The sequence below is a fragment of the Rhinolophus ferrumequinum genome, chromosome 20 (genome assembly GCF_004115265.2).
Source record: "Rhinolophus ferrumequinum isolate MPI-CBG mRhiFer1 chromosome 20, mRhiFer1_v1.p, whole genome shotgun sequence".
NCBI classification, from domain to species: Eukaryota; Metazoa; Chordata; class Mammalia; order Chiroptera; family Rhinolophidae; genus Rhinolophus; species Rhinolophus ferrumequinum.
Genome location: NC_046303.1, coordinates 18,502,827 through 18,527,307, shown reverse-complemented (window position 1 = coordinate 18,527,307; position 24,481 = coordinate 18,502,827). Strand labels below are relative to the sequence as shown.

At 38.6% G+C, this 24,481-nt stretch overlaps 1 protein-coding gene across 2 annotated transcripts in view; it reads left to right on the top strand.

Annotated features, from left to right (window-relative positions):
- Positions 1 to 24,481, top strand: part of DNAH11 (dynein axonemal heavy chain 11) — a 294,793-nt gene that overhangs the window by 69,106 nt on the left and 201,206 nt on the right. For both annotated transcript variants that reach the window (XM_033088403.1, XM_033088404.1), the window contains exons 24-30: positions 2,544 to 2,666; positions 3,394 to 3,516; positions 5,751 to 5,975; positions 7,077 to 7,168; positions 8,413 to 8,539; positions 16,813 to 16,962; positions 19,943 to 20,176. In XM_033088403.1, coding sequence (XP_032944294.1) covers positions 2,544 to 2,666; positions 3,394 to 3,516; positions 5,751 to 5,975; positions 7,077 to 7,168; positions 8,413 to 8,539; positions 16,813 to 16,962; positions 19,943 to 20,176 — 1,074 coding nt within the window. The remainder of the gene's footprint in view (positions 1 to 2,543; positions 2,667 to 3,393; positions 3,517 to 5,750; positions 5,976 to 7,076; positions 7,169 to 8,412; positions 8,540 to 16,812; positions 16,963 to 19,942; positions 20,177 to 24,481) is intronic.

Below are 24,481 nucleotides of genomic sequence, written 5' to 3'. Positions count from 1 at the left end.
CAAGTATCCGAGCTTTAGCTCCTGGTATGGACTAAATTTGTCCTCCAAAAATTCATGTGTTGAAGCCTCAGTCCCCAGTGTGATGGTATTTGAAAGTGGAGCCTTTGGGAAATAATTAGGTCATGAAAGTGGGACCCTCACAAACGGGATGAGTGCCTTTATAAAGGGATGAGAAGACCAGAGCTATCTACTCTTTGCCGTTTTGAGGGTACAAGAGGACAAACTTATGTAAACTAAGAAGAGGGCCCTCACCAAGAGCTTCACTGTGCTGGCACCTTGATCTTGGACTTCCAGCCTCCAGAACAGGGAGAAATAAGCATTTGTCATTTATACCACCCAGTCCGTGGTATTCTGTTATTGCAGCCTGAACTGACTGAGACACCTCCCTTTTATTTCTTACTGGCTGTGTGACTGCAAACAAGACACATAACCTCTCTATTTTGAGTTTTGTTTTTCATTAATAAGATAAGAGGGATGGCCTCTGCTCTCATACATCAGAGGATCTTGGAAGGGTCAACTGAGATAATGTGAACCCGTTTTATAGAGCATGACATGGCTGCAATGACTCTTCCTTGTTTCAGAGAGCATCAGAAAGCATAGAAATGAATTTATGGGGAGAGGTATTTATGTAATGGTGATATCCCCCCAATTCATTTAATAATGGTATCTTTTTTGATGGTATTTTGATGGTTTTGATTGTATTACAACGTACAAAATGGTTTTTTGTATATCTAGGCCACTTGAGGTTATATTTTCTTGTCTTTCTGTTTCTATTTAAGAGCAAATATACCAACCTTACACTTTATTTTTCAGAGAAGGTGACCTTTATCAGTTTAACATATATAAAAGGCAGCATGGTATGTGTGTTTTCTCCTCAGCCAACTCTAGAGCTTGAGGCACTCGTTGTGAAGAAAGGCTCTCCGGATTTGAAGACAGAGTTTGCAGAGTGGGGAAACTGAGGGAAGGGGCAGCTTGGTGATGTGGAGATGGCCTAGGCTTCACTGTCCCAGCTCTAGCACTTAGTAACTCTGATTGGCAACTTACCTTTTCTCCGTACCTCAGTTCCCCCTTCTGTGAAATGCAAAACTGCTGTAATGCTTCCTGTGCAGAGTTGGTGGACAAATTGGACATGAAATTGTATCTATGGACCTGGTGTGTAGGAAGTGCTCAATGAATGGTCCCTGAAGCTGTTATTATCACGATACTTTCCATAGAGTCTTTTAGGTATTGGGTATTTAGACTTTATAATTGATTTATTTATTCATTCAGAAAGTCTTTGCATCTTCCAATATGTAATAAACTGCGTGCCTCGGTCCTCTCCCCGTCCTCACATTTCCTCCAGTGAGATTTCTTCTTACCACAGTCTCTCGCCTGTATTATGCCTTTCCATAAGCTAGAAAAAGGTACTTTCTCCGGCCGACAATTTAGAAAAAGTCACCTTCCTCAAGGCTGTCCCGAGGCATCAGAGCAGTGGCTAGAGTCAACCTGCACTTGGACCTGGGCTGGGTGTTCGTGTTCGGTGCACAAGCCATCTGACTCATCAGGGTGATCCTATTCTATATCCTTACTCATTCTTACTCTCAAACAGACCTGGCTCGCTGGCCCCCATCAGCTGTGGAGTGAGGTCAAAAGTGATGTATACGTAGGTGACCCACTCATTTGGTTTGCCCAGAATTTTCCAGGTTTCAGCACTGGAAATCCCACATCCTGGGAACCCCCTCAGACCTGGGCAAACAGGGATGTTTAGTCCCCCTATGCAAAGATGTGGATAGTTGTCAGGAGTGTTACAGGGTGGGGAGAGCCAGAGAGGTCTGCAGCACCCAAGAAGCAGGATCTGGATATTCTTAGCAGGAGCAGGAAAGAAATAACCTTCCTGCAATCATGTGGCTGGATCAGCTCTTCATTTGCAAGGGACGTGGATGTCTCTGGACATTTAGAAAGAGCTGAGACCTTCTTAGCAAATACTGGGTGAGTGGGGCAAGTCAACAAGAAGAACTAAATGTGAATTATTTTCTCACATGATAAATATGATTGATGACACTGGGAGTGAAAGTATTTTCTTTTTAACCAAGGAACTAAGATTAAATTAGTGATAAAACTAGGTTAAATCATGGAAGCAACTGGGAATTATGTTCAGTGAACAGAGTATTGAAGGAAGAAAAGACAAATGAGCTAGTACCTGATTCCTGGGATTTCAACCAAATTATAATAAATGAACATCGTGAGTCTCTTTAAAAATGGGTTTTGTGGGCAAAGGAGATAAGAAATGAGCTGACAAGGGGAGGAAATGAAACAAAAGAAAGTGATGTAGTGTGAATGTGGCCTCAACCTTGGCCATAGCTTTTGGTGGGTGATGTAACTCCCAGTAACTGGGAGTTAGAAAGCAATGTGTTTGATTGTCCACACTTTTCAGAACCAGCGACGTGCTCAACAGCTGACTTGAGTATATTTAGCTACGATTCATTCCTCTGGCCATTAGGTTAAAGGAACCATTACTATATGTGGAATATAAATTCTGCCCCTTTTTTTCTTCCTAAAATCAGGTCGAGTTTTCAATAAGCGAAGCCACCACTTTGGCAGATTTGTTAGCCTTGCGGTTACACCAAGTGGAAGATGATGTCCGAAGCATTGTGGACAAAGCAGCCAAAGAGCTGGGGACTGAAAAGGTAGTGTCTGTGGTACTGTTTCCTTTCACACTGGGCTAATTCTGGGTATTAGTACACAAGCAGATACAGGGAGAAGTCCCCAGGCCATGGTTGTGTGGGGACCTGGGTGCTAGCCTGTTCTCTGTGCTCATTAGCACGGGGACTTGGGCAGGAAATGGATTCTTCTAAGCCACAGGGAATGTGGGAAACGAGGTATGGCCCAGTGTTGATGCTAATAGCAGAAAACACTTATCATTTACTTTGTAGCAAGTTCTGCTCTCAGTGCTTGGTTTATGTTAATTCACTTAATTAATGAAGGTAGGGAGGTAGTGTTATTGCCCCTATTTTACAGATGAGGAAACTGAGGTAGAGAGTGGGGTAATTAACTTACCCAGGTTCACGTAGGGGAACTGGGATTCACACTCAGGCACTCGGAGCACCACCTGTCATAAATAATATCTCAAAAGGTTGAGTCCCTTCCTGTTCTAGCATTCTGATTCAACAAAGGATGTGAAAGTCAGATCCAACAGACATTTGATATTGGTCTGTTCCTTTTGTGTGATGCAATTTATTCTCTAAACCTCATCACCATGAATTATTTGGAGGAAAAAATGATGGACAATGTTATTTGATATCACTTTTTTTTTTTGAAAATTGTAAATTAAAAAAAAAAATTTCCAGATGCTAGCCTAGCTGTTGGTCTTAAATTAAACTTTTGTGGACATAACTTAACAGTGTTTATATCTAGGTTATTACTGAAATCAGTCAGACCTGGGCGACCATGGAGTTTTCTTATGAAGTTCACTATCGGACAGGCGTTCCATTACTAAAGTCTGATGAACAACTTTTTGAAACTCTAGAGCACAACCAAGTAAGATAGCTATTTTTATTATAGATTTTTTCCTTTGAAATTACAATTTTAGACTTTTCCCAAATTCCAACAGTCAATATTTATTTATTCATTCATTGGGCATCTACTTGTATCAAGCTCTGAGCATGGTACCATTTGGGTGGGGTCAAAAGGAATGTACACTTGTTCTCAAGGAACTTGCGCTTGAGTAGAGAGACAGAGGGTTCCAAGGGGTCTAAGAAGAAAAAGGCTCTAGGATGCGGAGGGTGAAAGACTCAAGGAGGGCCTGGTAAGGTGGTGATGCTTGTGCTGAACTGGGAAGGTTGGGCTGGTATTCAACAAAGAATGGTGATCAGAAAAGGGTGTTATAGGCAATGGAGACAATGTTAGTAGCATCTTGGAATGACAGAAAGTCCAAAGGTAATTTTAAGAGTTCAGTTTCTTTAGAATATAATTTTTTTTATGGGAGTAATAAAAAATAAGTCTGGAGACACAGGCCAGAGCACATAATACATATGGTCTTGAATTCTAAGGTTGAATTAGCATCTCTTTGGACATGAAAGATAGGAAAGGTAAAAGAGACAAACTATTCAGAGCACAAAATAACAGTAGTGTTATTATTATTATTGTTATTATTATTATTATGAGACTTAAGTCACTTAGGAAAAGAATCTGGTCTATAGAGATGATGCTCTGTTATTTTTGGTGTATTTAGAGTGAGGGACATTTATGTAAAGGTGGAAAGTCAGACACAGAGCTCAGCACAGAGGTTTGGTATAGAACCGTAGGTTGGAAAGTCATTGTTGATATCTTAAGAATGGATAAGCTAGATAATGAGAGGTAAAGAAGATAAGCAATGGAGACTAGAGCTTCAGAAAAGTCTACATTTGGTGAACAAGAGGAGGAGATATTAAAGGAGGAAGAGAGAGAGAATGGTCCAAGAAATAGTAGAAAAAGGGTACTGAAGTATCATAGAAACCACAGGGTAAGTTTTTCTCCCAAAGAAGAATTAAATGTCATGGAAATAACCTTAGTGTCCATTGACAGATGAATGGATAAAGGTGTGTGTGTGTGTGTGTGTGTGTGTGTGTGTAAAATGGAATATGATTCAGCCATAAAAAAGGGCATCGAGCCTTTTGTGATAACACGGATAGACCTTGAGGGTATCATGTTAAGTGAAATAAGTCAGAGAAAAACCACTACTGTATGTTCTCTCTTATATGTAGAATCTAAAAAAAGCTGAACTCGAAACAGAATCGAATGGTGGTTGCCAGGGGCTGGGGAGTGGGGAGAAATGGGGAGCTGTTGGTCAAAGGGTACAAACTTCCAGGTATAAGATGGTTAAGTTCTGGGGATCTCATGTACAGCACGGTGACTGTAGTTAATCACGCTGTATTGTGTACTTGAAAATGCCTAAGAGACTAGATTTTAATTTAAATGTTATCACCACAAAAAAAGGTAATTATGTGGGGGTTAGAGGTGTTAACTAACCTTAGTGTGGTAACCATTTCACAATAGCTGCATGTATTAAATCATTGCATCGCACACCTTAAACTTGCACAGTGTTATATGTCAATAATATCTCGGAAAAGCTGAGGGTAAAAAGAAGAGTGAAATGTATCCAATACTTAGAGGTGAAGGAGAATGAGAAGAGGCCATTCTACTCGACGACTTGCTGAGATTTCGGTGTCAGCGAATGGTGAGAAGTGTTTGCTAGGCTGCAAGCGATTAAAGTAAGCCTTGGAGTTAAGAAAGCTGCAAAGTTCGCTAGTAAACGAAAAGGGGAGGAAGCTTGAGGGCTTAGCAAGCTGGAGGAAAGTTTGTTTTATCTTTAATACTGGAAAAAAAAGAAAAGAAAAAGGACCCAGGGCCTTGGAATAATTAATAGACAGGGACCAGGAAGAGAGTGAGAGGATGAAGAATAATGTTAAATTATTTAAAGCTGCACGCTGGTGCACAATCCCTTTTTCTGCCTACATGGAGATACATGGTTGTCTTATAGAGGATGTATTAAATGCAGTTGCTTATATTTATCTTTTTAAAAATCATATTAACTTTTGGAAAAAAAGTTAATATGATTTTTTTAAAGTCATTAATTGACTCATTTAGCAAATACTTATTGAATGCCTGTTCCACATACTGCATGATAGGTCCTAGGAATCCAGCAATACAAAAGAATGGGTATGGTTTCTCTCTCGTGGTACTTATAGTCTACCAATTTAGCTGTTATTTAAAATTCTTTGCCTTTCTTTCAGGTTCAGTTGCAGACTTTGCTTCAAAGCAAGTATGTGGAATACTTCATTGAGCAAGTCTTAAGCTGGCAAAATAAATTAAACATAGCAGACTCAGTCATCTTTACTTGGATGGAAGTCCAGCGAACTTGGTCTCACCTGGAAAGCATCTTTGTCTGTTCAGAAGATATTCGAATTCAGCTGGTGAAAGATGCTAGAAGATTCGATGGAGTAGATGCTGAATTTAAGGTTAGTAGAAGACAGACTGTTTTCTATCCTAGCAAAGTTTTCCAAACAATATGAAAATCTTGTAAAGAAACATGATTTGGGGGCATTGTGTTTATAAAAGTAAATATTTGCTTGCATTTTAGAAAACAGGTCTCAGAATTTCTGTGAAGCGTCAGTTAGTAAATATTTTAGGCTTTGCGGTTTTATGTGGTCTCTGTCACAACTACTCAATGCTGCCATTGTAGTGGAAAAGAAAACAGATCTGACATCAACAAGTGGGTGTGGTTATGCAAAAATACTTCATTAATAGACACTGAAATTTGACTTTCATATTTTCATGTGTCACAAAATATTAGGCTTCTGTTGATTTTTTTCTCAACCATTTAAGTGTAGAAATCATTTTTAACTTCAGACCATACAAAAACAGGCAGCAGGCCAGCTGTTTCCCATAGGCCATAGATTGCCTACCCCGGCATGAAGGCATGGTAGATAGATTCGTCTTCATTAAGTAGACCACCGAGTAGGGGAAGCCAGTATCAATGTAATACTACCAGTTATTTGTTTGTTTCCTAAGAGCCACAGAGAACACATGGAGATGTGCATATAATAATGATAAATGATTTGAGAAGCTTTCAGAAGAAAATAATGGCTATACTTTTTATATGGAAATAGGGATTAAATATTTTCCTCTAGCTAAAGCAGAACACCCAGAGGAATTCTATTTTGTTTAATTTTTAAAGAGGAAAGAATACATAGATCATTTAGCATTCATCTCATTGTCACATTTGAATGTATTCTTTAAGATCCTGGGTTCTCTCTGTTTATTCTTTTGATTTATTTGGTTTGAAGAGAGAAATTCTGTGTGAACCCAAAATGGTGGTAACATCCATTGAATGTATTTGGATAAAAATTGTGTGATTTTACTTTGGTTTTGATATTTATCTAAAAGTGTAAATGCAAAAATGAACAGAGATGGTGTTAGAAGTCTCTAACCTTGCTTTCTCATTGTTTGTTCTTCACTTTTTAATTTGAATTTTTGAATGTTCTTCATTCCCAAAATGGATGAAAAACTTTAAAAAGTAATTTCTAATATCAATGGCTCCATGTTGTACTTTCACACAGGAGTTAATGTTCAAGACAGCTAAAATAAAAAATGTTTTAGAAGCCACATGCAGACCAAATCTCTGTGAAAAACTTAAAGATTTGCAGTACAGGTAAGAATAAAACTATAAAATTAATCAATTTATTATAACTTTATGAGATTTCTTTCAAGTACCTAATAGTATTTAACATCATGTTGTTGTGGGCACAACCTCTACTAAATTATTTTATAATTTTGCTTATAGTTATCTAGTTGCCTTGTTTATATTAGGTGGGACATATGTTTTGTGAGTTAATGTAAAGAAATCAAAATATACTTCTGTTTTCTAAAAGGACTCTCATAATAGTAAAATTAGAATATCTTGTTATCAAGAGAATCAACATGGTTGATTGGTCAAGTCTTTTATTGAGCTATCCTGAAAACATTTATTAAGCATCTACTATGTGTCAGGAACTGGGATTGCAGTCAGTTACCTTAAGTCCTTTATTTTGTATATAGTTTAATTATATTAGAAATTATCCTTGGAGAACATGTTAGTACTTTTGAAATCCTTGTCCTAAGAGCCATTTGTACTTTTCACATGTAATTCTACAACAGCTAGTGGTCATAATATTCTGGCTTTTGATTAAAAATGAGCAGATCAACTACTAAAAAGGAGGTTTGTACAGAATTTTGATCACTTTTTACTGCAAGGTAGATAAAAATATATATTGCAAAGCAAAATTATTTCATAATCTGGAATCTTTTTTCAAAGATAAAGTTGGCCGTAACTTTAAAAGGGTGGATTTCTGCAGAAGTGAATTCTTTCTGTTTAATCAGTGATCTTGGAGGCTTGGGCTCTGGGTCATCTCTGCGCTGCTGAGAACAATAAAGTGGAAACGATGATCTGATAGCTCCTCTGCACACCAGAGAAAAGTTGAAGCCACTTGTGTTTTGTATATATTCGGTGGAAAAAGGAAGACTTTAAACCAATTACACCTTAACTAAAGCATTTTGTACTCAGGTTGAGTGATACCAGATGTACTCTTCCTGCTGATTAGGAGTGTCATTCAGAAAATGATGAATGACATCAACCAAAATCTGATCTAAATTTAGCCTCAGCTGATGGTGTGTGTGTATGTGTGTGTGTGTGTGTGTGTGTGTGTGTGTGTGTGTCCTCCCCCTTGGCATGACTTACATATTAGTCATATTAGTCACAAGCAAGAACATGGTGTCAAAGAGAAGGAGGGAGGTTACCTGGTAAACAGTGAGCTTATTATGGTGAAGGGACAGATAAGAGAAGCTGGGTTTTGTTTTGTGGACTTTTTCCTAACTGAATGGGCAAGATAAGCTTAAAAAGACTTTTCATTCACACAGGCTTTCTCTTTGTGAAAAAGCTCTCGCGGAATACCTGGAAACCAAGCGTGTGGCTTTTCCACGCTTCTATTTCATTTCTTCCGCAGATTTACTTGACATTCTCTCCAAGGGAGGTCAGCCTAAACAGGTAATATGTTTTGTTTTTGAAAGTTTCGTATTATACTGTGTTACCTAAGAAATGTCACGGTTTCTCGATCATTGTCAAATGCCACCTACCGTGTTACACGTGCCAGGAGCTAAACTACCTGCAATGAAAATTCTTAATACAACTACCGAGGGATGCCAGAGGCAGTGCTAAAGGAACTAGGAGATGTAACTGCGTGGTCCTCGATAAAGGGAAAGGATATCAAATGTACAAGTTTGAGGGCCCTGCAAGAAGTTAATGAAAAGAAACACTGGCTCCAAATCCCCCCGGATTCTGGGACAAGGGCTGGAGGGTCTGCTGCCTGGTTAGCAGCTTTTCTAGGGGAGAACGGGTCACTTGGAACAAGATCATGGTATCTTCTTACTACTCCCTTGATTCCAACGTCCAGTTATTAAGTTGGACGAGTCTTTAGTGCTATCAGAGGTGGACCGGAATAACTTCAGTCTCATCCTCTACCTAACCCTCTAATTGTCCCCTACCTATACGAAAATAACATACCACCCATGACAATGTTTCAAGCAAATAAAAGCAGCTGTTATCGTTTGTAATCTGAGGACTCAGGTCAAAGATCAACTTTGTACAAATCCCAAAGCACTTCTTCCTTTAAACGTTGAGAGGATGTTGCCTTTCACTTACAGCTATTCAATCGTTCACATCCATTTAGATCTTGCAGTTTTGACAGTTGATACGGTCGCTTACTCCTAGAGTTGACTATATATCACAGATGATTTTGAAGCCTAAGGTTGTGCTTTGTCATTGTGGGTTTGTCGCCATGCTCTTTTTCTAGTTATTTTTTTATGCCATTTTCTTTGGAATAGGTGTCTCTTCACATTACAGTTTCCTGAATTCTGCTGTTCTTTGGACACGTTATTTATCTTGGTTATTTCTCTCTCATTCATATTTACTCTCTGAACCTAAATTCAGCTTGGATGGCTGTTCTTGATAATACAGGTGAAGTCTTGCTGTTAATAACAGAGTTGTTAGTCAACTTGGGCAACATTTTCAGGGTTACCACTCAGGTACTATTTAGTATTTCCATGCTAACTCCCAGATGGCTTTGTAAATAAAATCCCTCTGATGAGATTGACTAGGAAACCAGTATATCTACCCCTCATTTATGTAGCACACAACTGGATGTTTTGGGTGGGTGTTTTACTAGTTGCAAGCATAGCAGTCATACCACACTGGTGCTTCAGTTATCTCCCGGGAACATCCTCATGACCAGCAGCTGGACCCTCTGCCAGGGGTGATTATCTGAGCTAGAGGGTGTCACATTCTATTCTAGGTACAGGTTCTTAAAGGCTTTCAAATCCGAAATACTTACAATTCTGAACTTTCAGTATATACGTGAAAAGCGGGATGCATAAATCTGTAACTAGAACAACATTCTTTTTCTTTTAATTATATTTTTTAAACACATTAAACACTTGTGTGACTGGTATATTGAACAGTATTAATAACAGAGATTATAGACATCAAACAGCTTTATTTTTCTACAATTATCAATCCCAAACGTACCCTGCTGAATTCTTTACACTGAGTAGCAGACCCTTTTATAACATCGTGGGTAGGTATTGCATCACCCTGGTCCCTTTTCCTTATTAAAAAAACAAATAAACCCTTTTCAAAAAACAAATTTAAAAAATTAATAAAAAATAAGTAAGCCAAAAACAACTCAACAAGTTCTTTAAAGTCCCAATCGCCTCTGTGTTAAGGCCAAGCTTTCACATCATAAACTTGGAGTTGGGAGGGAGAGCTCGATCCTTTTATTCTGCTTCCCTATGCATTTATCCTGGAGAGGGGCTAAGGGTGTGATCTGTCATTGCCCTTTCTTAATGCTTGCTCCTGTCCTCTGGCCAGCAGTGATTTATTCCCGTTTGTCGGTTCTCAGCAGCGAGCACCCACATGGTGGCTCTCTCGTGGAACATGAGACAGTCCTCGGGGGGCAGGGGGGACCTTCCTGAGAATATATATCACACAATCACACAGCCAACTCTATCTCAGCTCGTGCAGTTCTTGCCCTTGGCAGTGTAATCGGCCATCTGGAGACACCTTTTTCCTCCTTGTCTGTCTAAGCAGAGGTCCAAATAAGGGACATGTTACAGATCCACTTTGTGCAGGCACCTGTAGTTTCTAGAAGCAATTCTCCAACTCCTCTCACTTGATGACTTACGGGTAGAAGTCAGAGGAAACAGCCCTTCTCTTCCCCTTAAGGAGTGTGAAGAGCCGTAGCCTCCCCCTCTGGGCTGATAGCGCACAGACATGAGCATGGCTGCCTCTCCCCGCCTCCTCCCTGCAGTACTTTCCACAGAAGGGGTGCATGGAGGTGGATGATGCTAAGCGGTTGAGATGTGTCTTACTGAGCACTGGAGGGACTCACCTGTCCTAACCCTTGTTGGCTGTCTTCAGCACATGCGCAAACCCAATCTCTCTTTGTCCTTCTTTGAAGTCCTCGGCTGATGCTGGAAGAACAGGTCATTCAGCATGTACTTGTTGCTGGTTCTCTTTACCTTCTCTCAGCTAATCAAACAGAATGCTTCATGCCTTAGCCAGACAACACATGTGCTCTCAGGCCTATGCATCCCTGATGCCAACATTTGTTTTTTTTAAATTATGTTTTGCCAAGTTATAGGATGAGTTTCTTTCTTTCTTTTTTTTTTAAATAAACTTTAAAGGTATATTGTTTAAATCATTCTTTTTATTTTCACAGCATCCCTTCGATATTTTAGACTGTCCTCTTCTCTAATATCAGTGAGAATTATCACGGTGGGCTTCTCACCTCCCTCACTCTTAGCATTTTAATCCTAAAATCCCAATTCCCAAACTGCAAGTGTATTGCTCAGTACTACTACCCCTCCTTAATGAATGAGTATGTAGTATAAGACATTAAAAAGATTTTTCAATTATAATGAAGCTGAATATTAAAATGACAGCACAGAGATCTCCAAAATCTCACAGCCATGCTGATGGATACCAGCAGCTGTGCTGCCTACACCACACTAACAAGAGAACATGGGTATTTCTGCTTACCGGCTAAAGGGACCTAGCCATGTGGCCACCGTGAAAATGTGGTTCACAGTTCTCCTGACCCACTGGCTTTAAAATGACTTGATTTGGGGTATCTTTGAAAATTTGAGGTTTATATCCTTTTGAATTGTGCTCAAAATATGATTTCACTGAGATCTTTTTATGACATTAATTCAACTTTCAATAATTCAAATTTACGTAAAATGCTATCACACTGTTACTAAAGGTCCATGATGAGAAAAAGTGTTTAGTTGCCTCTGTGGTGCAAAGTACCACTCAGGAGTGACCCGTTGAGGCAGGCGATTGAAAAGGAACCAAGGACAGTTTGGATCATTTAGGGCTACAGTCAGCTTCTGTCCCCGAAGTGGTTCTGCACAGTCTGGTTACCGTGAATTCTTGGTCACTTACTGTGGAATAGTTAATGCTTTTGGCAGTTATACCAAACAGCCTGGCCTCGCTACCCTCTTTTACTTCCTCCTCAGTATCAGAATCCGTTTCAGATAACCAGGCACAGCTTTTCTGTCTCTGCCTTTGGTGCTAACATTCCCGAATGTGTTCCCAGTAGTGTGACCGAGATAACATGGCAACCGCAGCTTGTGGAATAACAATGCATGCAGCTTCCCCAGAAAAGACACCGTTTGTGGGCAGATAACCCGTGTTGACATCTTATGGCTGTCTTGAATTCTTCAGACCACCCTCCGCCACCTGCCATGTTCAGTTTAAGAGTGTTGGCCAAAGGGAGAGTTTCTGCAGTTAATTGTGGATTTTGATCAGCCTGAATGCATCAGCCGGGGAGGTCTGATGTCACCACCCCCACCAGTCTTGTAAGCAGACATTCCCAAGTGACTAAACTGAAAAAAAAAAAGAAAGAAAAAAACGAAAACAAAAGAAAGTTGAGATGGAATGCCAGAGAGATGCAATCAGTGTGTCTAGAATGTCTTCGGTGATTATTAGCTGTTGGTAAACTTGTTTCGGGTCAAGGTTTAAAGATTTTTCTGCTCCCGAAATTCGCCCTGACCTCGCAATGATGTGGATTATCTAAAAAGGACTGTGGATATGGGCACTGCTTAATTTGAGTGATCAGAAAATCTCTGGTAGGTGCTTATGGAAATACACACTTAAGGTGTAATTGGCATGGTGCAGTAGTTATGTACAGCTGATTTGAAGTCACACATGATTCAGTATTAACGTTCTTTGATTTTCTCTCCTTTTAGAAAAGCATCCTTTTGTATTTTTCAAGTGAACTACTGTACTGGTTACAGGCAGATGGAATAACGTCAGTTGACCCCTTCGTGCCCTCGCAGATTGTTACATAGCGCCTCAAAATAGTGGACCACTTTGTATTCCAGATGTTTTTAGCCACTGATTCCTAACCGCTTGAAAAATCTTTTTGTCCTAGAAGAGTTTTCAAATTTTCTGTTCCCTCCTCTACTATATGACGACGAATGAAAGCTTCTCCATCAGGAAGCAACATTCGAGAAACACAAACATGCAAAGTAATCAGCTGCATTTCTGTTGTCTAATGGAGTAGCCATGACCCACACGTGTCTGGCTATTAAACACTTGAAATGTGGCAACTGAGGAACTGAATTTTTAACTTCAATACATTTTAATTGATTTAAATGTAAAAACTGATATTTGACTCAGTTATTGGAAAGCTAAGTATATTTGAAACAACCTGGGTATGTAGATCTGCTTTGCAACTGGGTATTTTATGAAATCTAAATCAGATCAAGTATTTCTGATGAAAAATCCAAATTGAGGTATGCCATAAACGTAAAAACACCTGATATCAAAAATTTGCTACAGCGAAAAGCACATAAAATATCTCATTAATAATTTTTATATTGCATGTTTAAATGAAAACATTTTGGATATACTCTGTCAGGTAAGCTACATTAAAATTAATTTCACCTGTTTCTTTTCACTTGTTTTAATGCGCTCCTAGAAAACCACTGCTGTGGAACTTGAGGCCACAATGCATTCTCTACAATGATAACTTCAAGAATATATATATGCTCAGAATTGTTTAATGTTTACATCAAGAAATGTCCTTCCATGACATCAGCCCAAATCTGCCAGCTTGTCTTTTGAGAAATCTTAAATAGCAGTCTCTCAGCCTCCGAATTTCAGGAATAAAGATGACGAAGCTCAATACTCACAGTGTCACAACCTTTATTCCTCCTCGGACAATTAAGAGGGAAAAGGTTCAAGATGCAAGTGGTTAGTTGACAGCATGCAAGAGTGAAGGCGTTTTAGGTGAGATAAAAATCAATCAAAAATTCCAGCTTTTCTGTGGGAAGCAGAGGGCTGGAGCACTGTTTTCCATATACGGTGGAGGAAGGGTTGCCCTTGAGCTTTGGTTGGGGCTAGGATGGAATGGGGAAGAGGCAGCAACAGGAAGCAGACACAGCAGATGGTCATGGTTCTGGCCACCTTGGCGTTGTCTCTGGTTACCGTTGAGCAGCAAGGATAGAGGCTGCTCACCTAAGTTTCGTTTGTCATAGAAATTGCCAAGAAAGAGCAGCTCTTCCGGGGCATAATTTAGGAATGGCATATTTTAAATGGATACCTTTGTCGAAAGGCAGCCTGATACCCATAGGACTGAGGCATTTAGGTGCGTGACAAGAAAAGAGACAATCTAAAATTTAAATAAATATGCCATAAGTTATATATCCAGTGGGAATTATCTTTGACTATCCTTGCAAAATAGTTACTATATGGTTGACCAAAATTATATAACAATATGTGTCTTTTTTTTCCCTCATTTTGCAAATGGGTTGCCACATTAGTTTAAAACAACAGCCCTGTTCTCTCAGAAGCTTGAAATGGAAGTCAGACTATGAAAACATCTGACTTCAGACATACCTGGTGTATGTAACAGGAGGGCAGTAAGCCATGAGGTTTGCATTTCCTGGTCACTGGCTGAGTGACTACAGGTCTAGAAGTTCTTTTAAAATGATTTTCTCATCAAAGCAATAATGTGTGAGGCCGTCTGATGGTTGAGGTCTCATTTATCCTGCAGCTTTTCACCTGAATATTATTTAGGCCCATTACACAGTAGAAGCCATTAAACATCTGTGCACTTCCTGGCCACTTCAGCTGTGACAGTGAATTGTGAGATTATTGGAGATACTTTCTGCGTGTAAGTGTCCTTGGGGTAATGTACACGGATGGAGGAGAATCTGATAAGCCAAGCAGTGATCATCAACTACTACTCTGTTTAGGTTTCAAGTAAGTGTGAGTCTCAAAAACTCATCTATTTTAAACTCAGAAGATTTCTTGTGGTGATTTTCTTCAACACTAAAACTGCTAATACAGCAAAAAGTGTTAAGGCTAAAAGCTTCAAAGATTAGATCAGCCTTAAGGGGTTCCTTACCAATATTGGTGTTGGTCTTGTCATGCAGGAAATTTCGGCAGGTTGCTCTTGTTCTTAGAAGCTGCTGTTGGGAGCGTTATCAAATCCAGTTAAACTGTATTTCAAGAAAAACGAATCACACCTATATGCTGGTAAAGGCTGGATAGCTTTAAGCAATCTTCTGGTTCTTAGCACCTTTTATTTCTTTTTTATTTCTGTTGAGATGAAATTCATATAATATAAAATTAACCGCTTTGAAAGATACGATTCAGTGGCATTTTGTACATACACAATGTTGTGCAACCATCACCTCTATTTAGTTTCAAAATATTGTGACCATCCTAAAATAAAACCCCATACCTATTAAGCAGTCACTTGCAGTCTCTCACCATTCCCCCTTACCTCCCGCCCTTAACAACCACCAATCTATGGATTTACCTGCTCTGGACATTTCATATACATGGAATCACACAACATATAGTCATTTGTGCCTAGCTTCTTTCATTTAGCACGCTGTTTTTAGGGTTCATTCACACTTGCGCATATATCAGTATTTCATTCCTTTTTGTGGCTGAATAACATTTCATTGTGTGTATATGCCACAATTTATTTGTCCATTTATCCGTCAATGGATATTTGAGTTGGTTCCACGTTTTGGCTTTTGTGAATAATACTGCACTTGTATACCAGTATTTGAGAACCTGTTTTTAATTATTTTGGGGTATATACGGAGGAATGGAATCTGGGTCACATGGTAATTCTATGTTTACCTTTTCAAGGAAAAACTGTTTTGCACTCAGCAGCTTTTATTTGTACCATAAATGTGTAAGGAAGGACCACTTCTTCCCATTCCTGACACTTTCTCTGGTTCCCTGTCTGCCTACCTGTTCGAGAGGATGTTCTCCTTGAGAGTCTTCCTGCAGAACACACATCTGCTGCTTCGTTTTTCCGTGTCAGTGTTCTAGGTGGAAAGGCCCATCCTGGTCCGTGCCGACATGACTGGAAGGGAAGAGGGTCGCTAATTCTGAAATTCTGTTTGCAGGCCAATTAGGTTTTAGTCTCCAAACTGGCCTCTGGCGGAACACATGCTCATCTTTGTCTTTTCATTTGGCTTATTTTATTTCTCAAATAATCTGGAACCTGTATAGAGTTTAGTGTGAGGGTTCTTTTGAAGATTCCACAATGTAGGATGTAAAAGGTTACGGTAAACTTTGTAGCTGTAACCTGGAGTTGGAAGCTTAAAATTTAAATGCCACTTTCTTTTAGCAATGTCAACTTAATGAAGTCACCTAATAATTTAGCTTCAATTTTCTTAACAATGAAAATGGGGAAATCCTATTCATCTTGGTTATGTGACAAGTATGCTGTGGGGCTCACGTAAGTATCAAAGCAAATATACAACATGGGACCTAACACAAGAGTAAAATTGTATTTTACTTACATTTTTGTTTCAGGTATTTAACACAGCTTTTTTATAGTATAAGCTTTTTTATAGTGTAATAATATGTCTGAATTTTAAAAAATGGACCACAAAATTCCCAGCAGGATGGTTGCTACAGGAATATGGCACAGATAGAGATGTCAGTAAGTCTCCAATCTTCAAGTAGAAAATAGGTAACTTTGCGTGTTAAGCATTGACCAACCACCCAAATCCTCATGATGTGACCAGAGTGTCTGGCCACGTCTCCACCAAGGTCATTTCAAACTCTGGAACTGAAGAAGTGATTTTTATTTTGAAGAAAACCATTTTGAGACAACTCTGTAACTACATAAATAAAGTTTTGTGAATTCCTATGGCATCATCACTAGATCACCAGGACTGTATCTCCACTAAGAAAGTCTCTTATCTTTTCTAATCACCTTGTCTTAGGTAACACGTCACCTCGCCAAACTCTTTGACAGCATTGCAGATCTGCAGTTTGAAGACGACCAGGGTGTTTCTACACACAGAGCAATTGGAATGTCCAGCAAAGAAAAGGAGTATGTCCCATTCCAAGCCACATGTGAATGCATAGGCCACGTAAGGTTTGATTATGAGGTTTTCTATGTTAGAGGAGGATTTTCGGGATAATTTTTTAAAGGTTGAATTGAACAAGAAGAAATCAACTCACGTCAGCTCAGGCTCCGGTTGGTTTTGTGCTCGGAGCTTCCTGTTTACCTGCCTCCAGTGTGACGGGGCTTCTCCGTTTCTGTGCATTCGGTTGCAGCACCTCACAGGGTCTCAGAGATGCTAGTAGTTGAACTAGACAGGAGGGACTGTCACAGATTGAATGAGTGAACCCCAGCATTAGAAGCAAATGCAGCCCAGTGACAGAGTCTTCCACAAAGCGTATAGTTTTCACCACTGCTCCAAGAGTACAGGGGTGAAGGCGAAGCAGCGCCTTGCAGTAAAGCATGTTTTAAAGAGGCTCATGGTTCAGGATTCTGATGGGATTGTTGTAAATGGCTGCTTGTAAATTAAGTGGATTGAGTCTACCAAGCTGATGTCACGTCCTCTAATTACCATGTGCACAGACAGTTAAGTTAGCATATTCTCTTCTCTCACAGCCAGATACCTCAAAAATATTCTCAACAGTGATCTGCAAGAATGGCTCATTATGATTGATGAAAGAGCTCTTGGTGTTTCCAAATGATTTAGAGCAATTGCATCATTTTATGATGATGTTTTTATAGCTTGGGTTAATCCACAGAGTAACTGAGCAGTAGCCTCTATCACAGAACCATTTGGGTTGAGGCAGGGGGTCCTTAAAATGTCTTTTGCAAAAATGTCATGGCAACCTTTTTTTTTTTTTTTTTTTTTTACAGGGGTTTTCTTTATTCCTCTCTGTTGCTTTTTAATATTGTACCAGAAATCCCTGCCAAGTGATGGGGAAGCAGATGGTGGAACACTTTGATTAAAATATATTTTTTGATCTCTTGGGCTCTTTAGGATATTATTACAATGATTAGAGAAAGTCACCATAAACTATCTTGACAAAAGTGTCTTGCTATCTGCTCCCTCCCCAGCAGACTGCTAGCCGACTGGCATAGAGCCCAGAAGGAGGACAGTCCAGTTGACGGATGTGGTTGTCAGCAGCAGGGACCCTTGATACTGAAAGTTTTCATCGTGCTCTAATTTATTCTGCACAAGCAACTTGTGTGAGATACTTTCGGTCATATACCACATTCGCCCTGTAATTGCCTTTATTTTATATAAAAAGATGCTTTTACTTTAGGTCTTCTCCCACCCCCACACTTTTATGATTGGTTCTTCCCAATTTAGACTATTTGTATTTTGTTTGACTAGTGTTTATGTAATACCTACTATGTACCAGATGCTGGTACATAGTAGGTATTACATAAACACTAGTCAAACAAAATACAAATCGGTTTAGATTTTTGGGGATCCAGAAATGAATAAGACATGGCTCTATCTTTCAGGAGCTCTTAGGCTTATTGAAGAAATGGATATACATATAGTTAGCAATAATGGGAAGTGGTAACTGTTGTTATAGAGGGTTGGGCAGAAGCTGATGAAACTAGAAAGGGAGGGATCAAGCAAGCACCTCATCAGAGCTTAGTTCTTAAATCATAGTGAGTTAAGATGCCATTGTTCGCATAATCATGTGAACATGAGCTGATATATCACCTTATATGTGTGTTTGATCTTCCCCTAGAAAGTTCTGGAGAAAAAGTTGCCATCTTGAGGGCAAGGATACCAGAGTATCTGAGAGATGCTCCAATGACCTCTGATTCACTGAAGGAACTTGTTGCTTGGTGACATTAAGAGTTGTGCTTAATTAGTTAGGCACTGAGTAGATCGAAGACCCTGAACTCAAGCATGTGAGCAAAGCCCAGCTGTGAAGCCAGAGGAGAAGGCTCTTAGGATGTTGGGGCCGCTCCAGGGCAGTGCTTCCTTTTTCTTTCAGTAAGGAGGGCTGTCAGCTCATTGACCACATATTGTTCCTTCCCAGTTCTCCAGAGAAAGAGGTTCTAGGAATACATGCTGCTGCCGTTTTTACAGGGGCGGGGAAAGAAATCATTTATAGCAGCTTCAGTATCCCATGTGGCCCTTGGAATTTTTTTTTTTTTAAGGGGGGTACAACTCACAGTGGCCCATGCGGGGATCGAACCAACAACCTTGGTGTTATTAGCACCACGCTCTAACCATCTGAGCTAACCGGTCACCCCAAGGAATTTTTTTTTTTTATTATAGTCAGTTTTTTATTGGTATGGTCAATTATTTGCAAATAATGTATGTGTACTTTTTGTTATATAATATTCCATGGAAACATATATGGATAAATGTAACTAAGCTTATTTGAATAGGATGGAAAACCAGCTGAAATATATTTGTGGGAGCAAAATAAGCTTGAGTTTTTAAAAAAGATTAATTTTCACAAGTCAGCAGTTGTCCTTTCTCTCATACTCTCCTGATGTCTAATTTTTGACAAGTGTGAAGATGAGAACCAGTAGGGAATATAATTAAGATACTTGCTGAAAATACCTTGTCTTAAGACTAAGAACTATGAAGATTTTAGAGAAGAATTTTCAGTAGATTTTAAAATGATCAAAGGATATATTTAAAAAACATCAATTTCCCATATCCCCAATGCTCTAGAATATTACTCTAGCACATTACTCTCTAGATGGCTGTGATGTTTGATTTCTCAAAATATTGTGTGTTATCAGAGGATATCTTGGTCTAGAACCCCTTTGTCTTCAAGTCTGAAAAAAGAATTATTGAAAATATATCCTGTTTAGGGTGTGGAAAGTTATTAGACAGCAGTAGGTGACATAAATGAGAAGTCTCTCCGGGACAAGACAGGTTCATGTAGGAAAATCACTTCATCAGCCACACATTGGGCTTCTCCTTTGAGTTACCCCTCTTTTGATTTTCTACAGAGATTTAAAACAAATACAGCTGAGGCCTCACTCTCTGCATTGACCCCATAAGAGGATGGAATTCCCCCTCTTCCATAGTTAAGCCTGTGTTATAACATTTCATTTTGCTTCAAAAGGTGGAAACGTGGCTTCTGCAACTTGAACAGACCATGCAAGAAACAGTGCGACATTCGATCACAGAAGCTTTAGCGGCCTATGAGGAAAAACCTAGGGAACTGTGGATTTTTGATTTCCCAGCTCAGGTTGCATTAACCAGCTCACAAATCTGGTGGACTACAGATGTAGGAATAGCCTTCAGCAGACTGGAGGAGGGCTATGAAACAGCCCTAAAGGATTTCCATAAAAAACAGGTATCTTATAGATTCATGATTTCAAGACTTAACGGGACTTGAAGAAGTAAACTTCATTCATTCATTCACTCACTCATTCATCCTTTATGGAGTGTCTTCTGTGTGCAGTGTACTGCACTGGAAGCTTTTAGCAATCAATTATTTAACTTTTCATTTTCTATCGATGTGTTAGCCTTCTTCTAGTTTTCTACATGGGTTTTCAAGACATCCATCATGTCTGTTATCCCCCAAGGCTCTCGTATATCATTCCCACCCCGATACTGGCCTATTTCTTTCCTTCTGTGTAAGACTCTCCATCTGGGCTGATCATCTATTTATAAGAATATATGTGCACGATTCAGAAAGGTGAATTACTGTTCAACAGCAACGAATGTTTTCACATATTTTGGTTTTCTGTTAATTATAAATCACAGATGAGCAACTTTGGAAAATAGTCTATTTTGAATTCCATTTTATTCATCCAGCTATGCTGTCACCTCTCCGATTTTAAGGTGCGCCCTTAGCTGTGGAACAATTCAGAGATGTGGCCTTTCTCTCAGTTTATAGATTAAGGGAATATTAGGCTTGGAAATGAGTGTAAATATCGGTTTGTCGGCCCTTCTTGTTTTCAGTGGAGAAAGGCTGAATCCGGGGATACTAAGTGACTCCCCCAACGTTGCACAATTTGTAAGTGAAACTGGCAGGGCCAGCAGACACCAGAATGCTTTCCACAACTTCCCATTGCTTCTCTTTGTAGCGGTACTTTTAACTCAGTGCCTTAAAAATCAAACAGATTTGGATAGTGAAGGATACTTGTAACATAGTCAAGAATTTTAAGTTTTTAAGAGTGTGTTGCTTATTCCTTTTAATTTTGCTTTTTGGAATCTTAGGTAGAGACCACCTAACTTACTTAGGTTACTGAAGATGTTTTTGTATTACTTGTTTTTGGAGACAAATATTTTCTTTTTGATGTTACGTCTTTTGGAAAATGGGGCATTGGTTTGTATTTAGTAGGCTTGGGATCATTGGATTGAAAATGGCTGGCTTCCTCCTAAGGCAATGTCTCTGCAATTCTAGTTGATGCCATTTGTATGAGAAAACTAAGTAGTTACACTTTTTCACGGGACTTAAATCACTGAGATAATTAGTTAAATTGCAATGAATTCTACTATGCTTACAAAAATAACTTTCTGGTTAATTTATTGATATTTATGCTTTTACTATCTTCTCACTACATATTTAAATAAAGATATTTTTAAATACTTAGTTAAAATACTATCTAGTCTTCAATGTCAGCTATTATCAATCTCTGCTCAAACTTAAATCTTTTAACAAACATATTTCTATTTAATCGATTATGATGTTTTTCCTCTGTTTAATTCTTCCGTGTCTCCAATTTATCATTTTCATAATGATTAGAGTATTTTATTGCTTAAAACAGTAAGTGATATTTTATGAGCACTTTTTATTTATATCAACTTTGTTATTTTCAATGTCTTGATTTATTTATTATTAAAGATAAAAAAGGAGAAACATCCAGATGTATTATAGAAAGGAAAGAAAAGGAAAGTGATTTTTAAAAAAAATTTCTAGCACGAATTGAAATGTTTGACAGACCAATCAATAAATGCCTTCAATGCAGTATTTCAGTTTTGCAACTGATACTAACAGGCGCATTAGAGAAGCTAACATTTGAGTCCTGTCAAGCTGTGGTTTAGTTCATGAGAAGTGTGTGCATCTAGATGAAAACCCCTTTAGTTTTCTCTCTTTAAAAATGGATGTAACCAGCTGGAGTTTGTTTTTAATTAAAATTAGTTTTGCTAATACTGTGAGCAGTTTTTAAAATGAACTTTATTCCTTTAAAATAGCTTAATTTTAAAACTGAGATCAGAGTTGGCTATAATTGATGAACTGCCTGAACAAGTAATTTCTTTCCTTAGGTGTCATGTCCAAATTGTAATGAGATAAATAATCTAAGAGAATTCTTTTAAACTATTTTGTTTTTCCTAGACCTATTGTGATTGTATGTTAGAGAGTGTTGGGATTAAAAGCAAAAATACTGCATTTTCTTGCCTTGCCAGAGTCTTTGAAAATATGAAAAATATAATTTATCAGGTTTGAAGGTTCCTTGGCAAAAGTATGTTGGAGACTTGGGATCTGGTCAGAAAGTGTTCCCACTCTTTCTTTATTATTTAGCTTTGTGAAAATAATCAAAGAAAGAGATGGAGGCATTTTGGACTTTAAAAAACTAGTAGCTAATGTGCTGTGACATTATCCACATATTTTAATAAGACTCAAGATTAGCAATATAAAACTTTCCTCATTAACCATCCATCTTCCCCACCACAAAGATGTATGTGTAAGAAAGAGACTCTCATTATGCTGTGTAGAGCCAATTTTTGGCCTCACTTTCAGTCACTGATTGAGACATTCTTTGAAAAGCAAATTGGATACAGTGTTGATGGCGTTCTTATCTTGTCCTGACTCTGTTACCTGAATAGGGAAGCCTGTGAAGCCTAGCGTATATTGGACACACGTCTTTTTTTTTTTCCTTTAAGGAAAGTGTGATCTGGTTGCCTCATGCATCGTAATATAGCAGGAACCCACGAAATCATAAGCACAGCACAAACTCTCTACCTCCCCTCTCATCAAAACTTATATTGAATGACAAATAAGTTATATGAAAAAAATTCATATTGTTCTTGGAAATACTGGACCAGATAATTTGAGAAATGTATAGAAGTCAGACAACGGATGGCTTTGAACTGATAACTAAGAGCAGAGAAAATCATACTTCAAATATACAAAAAAGAGGAAGCTATTGCAACAATAAGCCTATTGTGTCCCAGTGTGATTCCAGAATAATTACAAACTCAGATCAGTAAACATAAAAAAGCATTTTGGGTCCATCATGGTCAGTGGTTAGGATTAAATGAAGAAGAGATGGACAATTGGAACCATTCTTTTTCCTGTACATTCCAAAAGATTAGCTGTTGGGTGCATTTGTCCTCAGGATAAAGCTCGGATAAATTCTTTATAAACCAAATGAGACTTTATTGAGGACTTCTGCCATCACTACGGTTGGCCAACTTTTTCTCTAAAGGACAAAATAGTAAAGATTTTAGTCTTTAAGAGTCATAAAGTCTCTTTCTCAACTACTCATCTCTGCTGTTGTAGTAGGAAAGAAACCACAGGCAATTTTTAAAGAAATGGGCGTGGCTGGATTCCAATAAAACTTTATTTATAATAACAGATATTGAGCCAAATTTGGCTCATGACCTATAGTTTTCTAACCCCTGTTCTAGAAACATAAGCAGAAAAGATCCTAAAGTAACTCAAGATCCTTACAGTGGCAGATGGAGGTAAGAGAAAAAGGGATTTGTTGCTCATATATGCCATAAGTGTCCAATCTGATTCAATCCCGAGAACTGGTTCTTTGAACAGACCAATAACACTGACAGAGATTTGCAGTTCAGAGGACAAAGCAAAAACAACAAAGGGATAGGGAGAGGAAACATAACCTCTAAGAGAAAGAGATTAAAAAAAAAAAAATCTATGTAACAACTACTTGCGATTTAAGTTGAAAATCTAAATTAAATAAATACTGTTTTAAAAATTGATTCAAAGTGAAGTGGAAAACTTGAGTAGACCAGTAACCACAGAAATAATTCAAATGGTAATCAAGGTAATTAAATATGAATAGATCCACCTAAATAAAGCTCTTTTCCAATGGTTTTGTCAGACATTTAAAGAACAGATAAATACCATGTTCGATCAGTATGGATCAACATGCTACATCCATTCAAGAGTGTAGGAAAAAAAGAAAAGAATTTTATTCATTTTATAAAGTTATAATAAACTTGTTGGCTATTCTCACAAATTAGCACATCCTTTTTTGACCTTTTTCACTTAACTGTTGGGAGATAATCTTTGTGGGTCTCACATTTTGTACAAGCAGAAGTGCTGACTGCCTTTGTTCTAGACCATCTTTGCATGGATGTTTGTATAGCAAACATCCTTGGAGGACAGAGATAGTGTCTCTCTCCAGAGCAAAGGGCAAGTTGATTAACTGTCCAGTATAATAAAGGTAATATCTCCTTCTAGGGCGAAGGTGAAGCATACTTACTATCTCTTATAAAACATTTGGGCTCCCCAAACTGAGGGTTCCTCTACTGTAACACGACTCACTGCATGCATCATATGGCTGTTTTCAGCTTATCCTTTGAAAGTTGGGGGTTGGGGACTGGTGCAAATACTGATACTCTGATGTTACTCAGTGCTATTGCTGTGACTGATAAACTGTCTTTTATCTCCGACCCAGGAGTC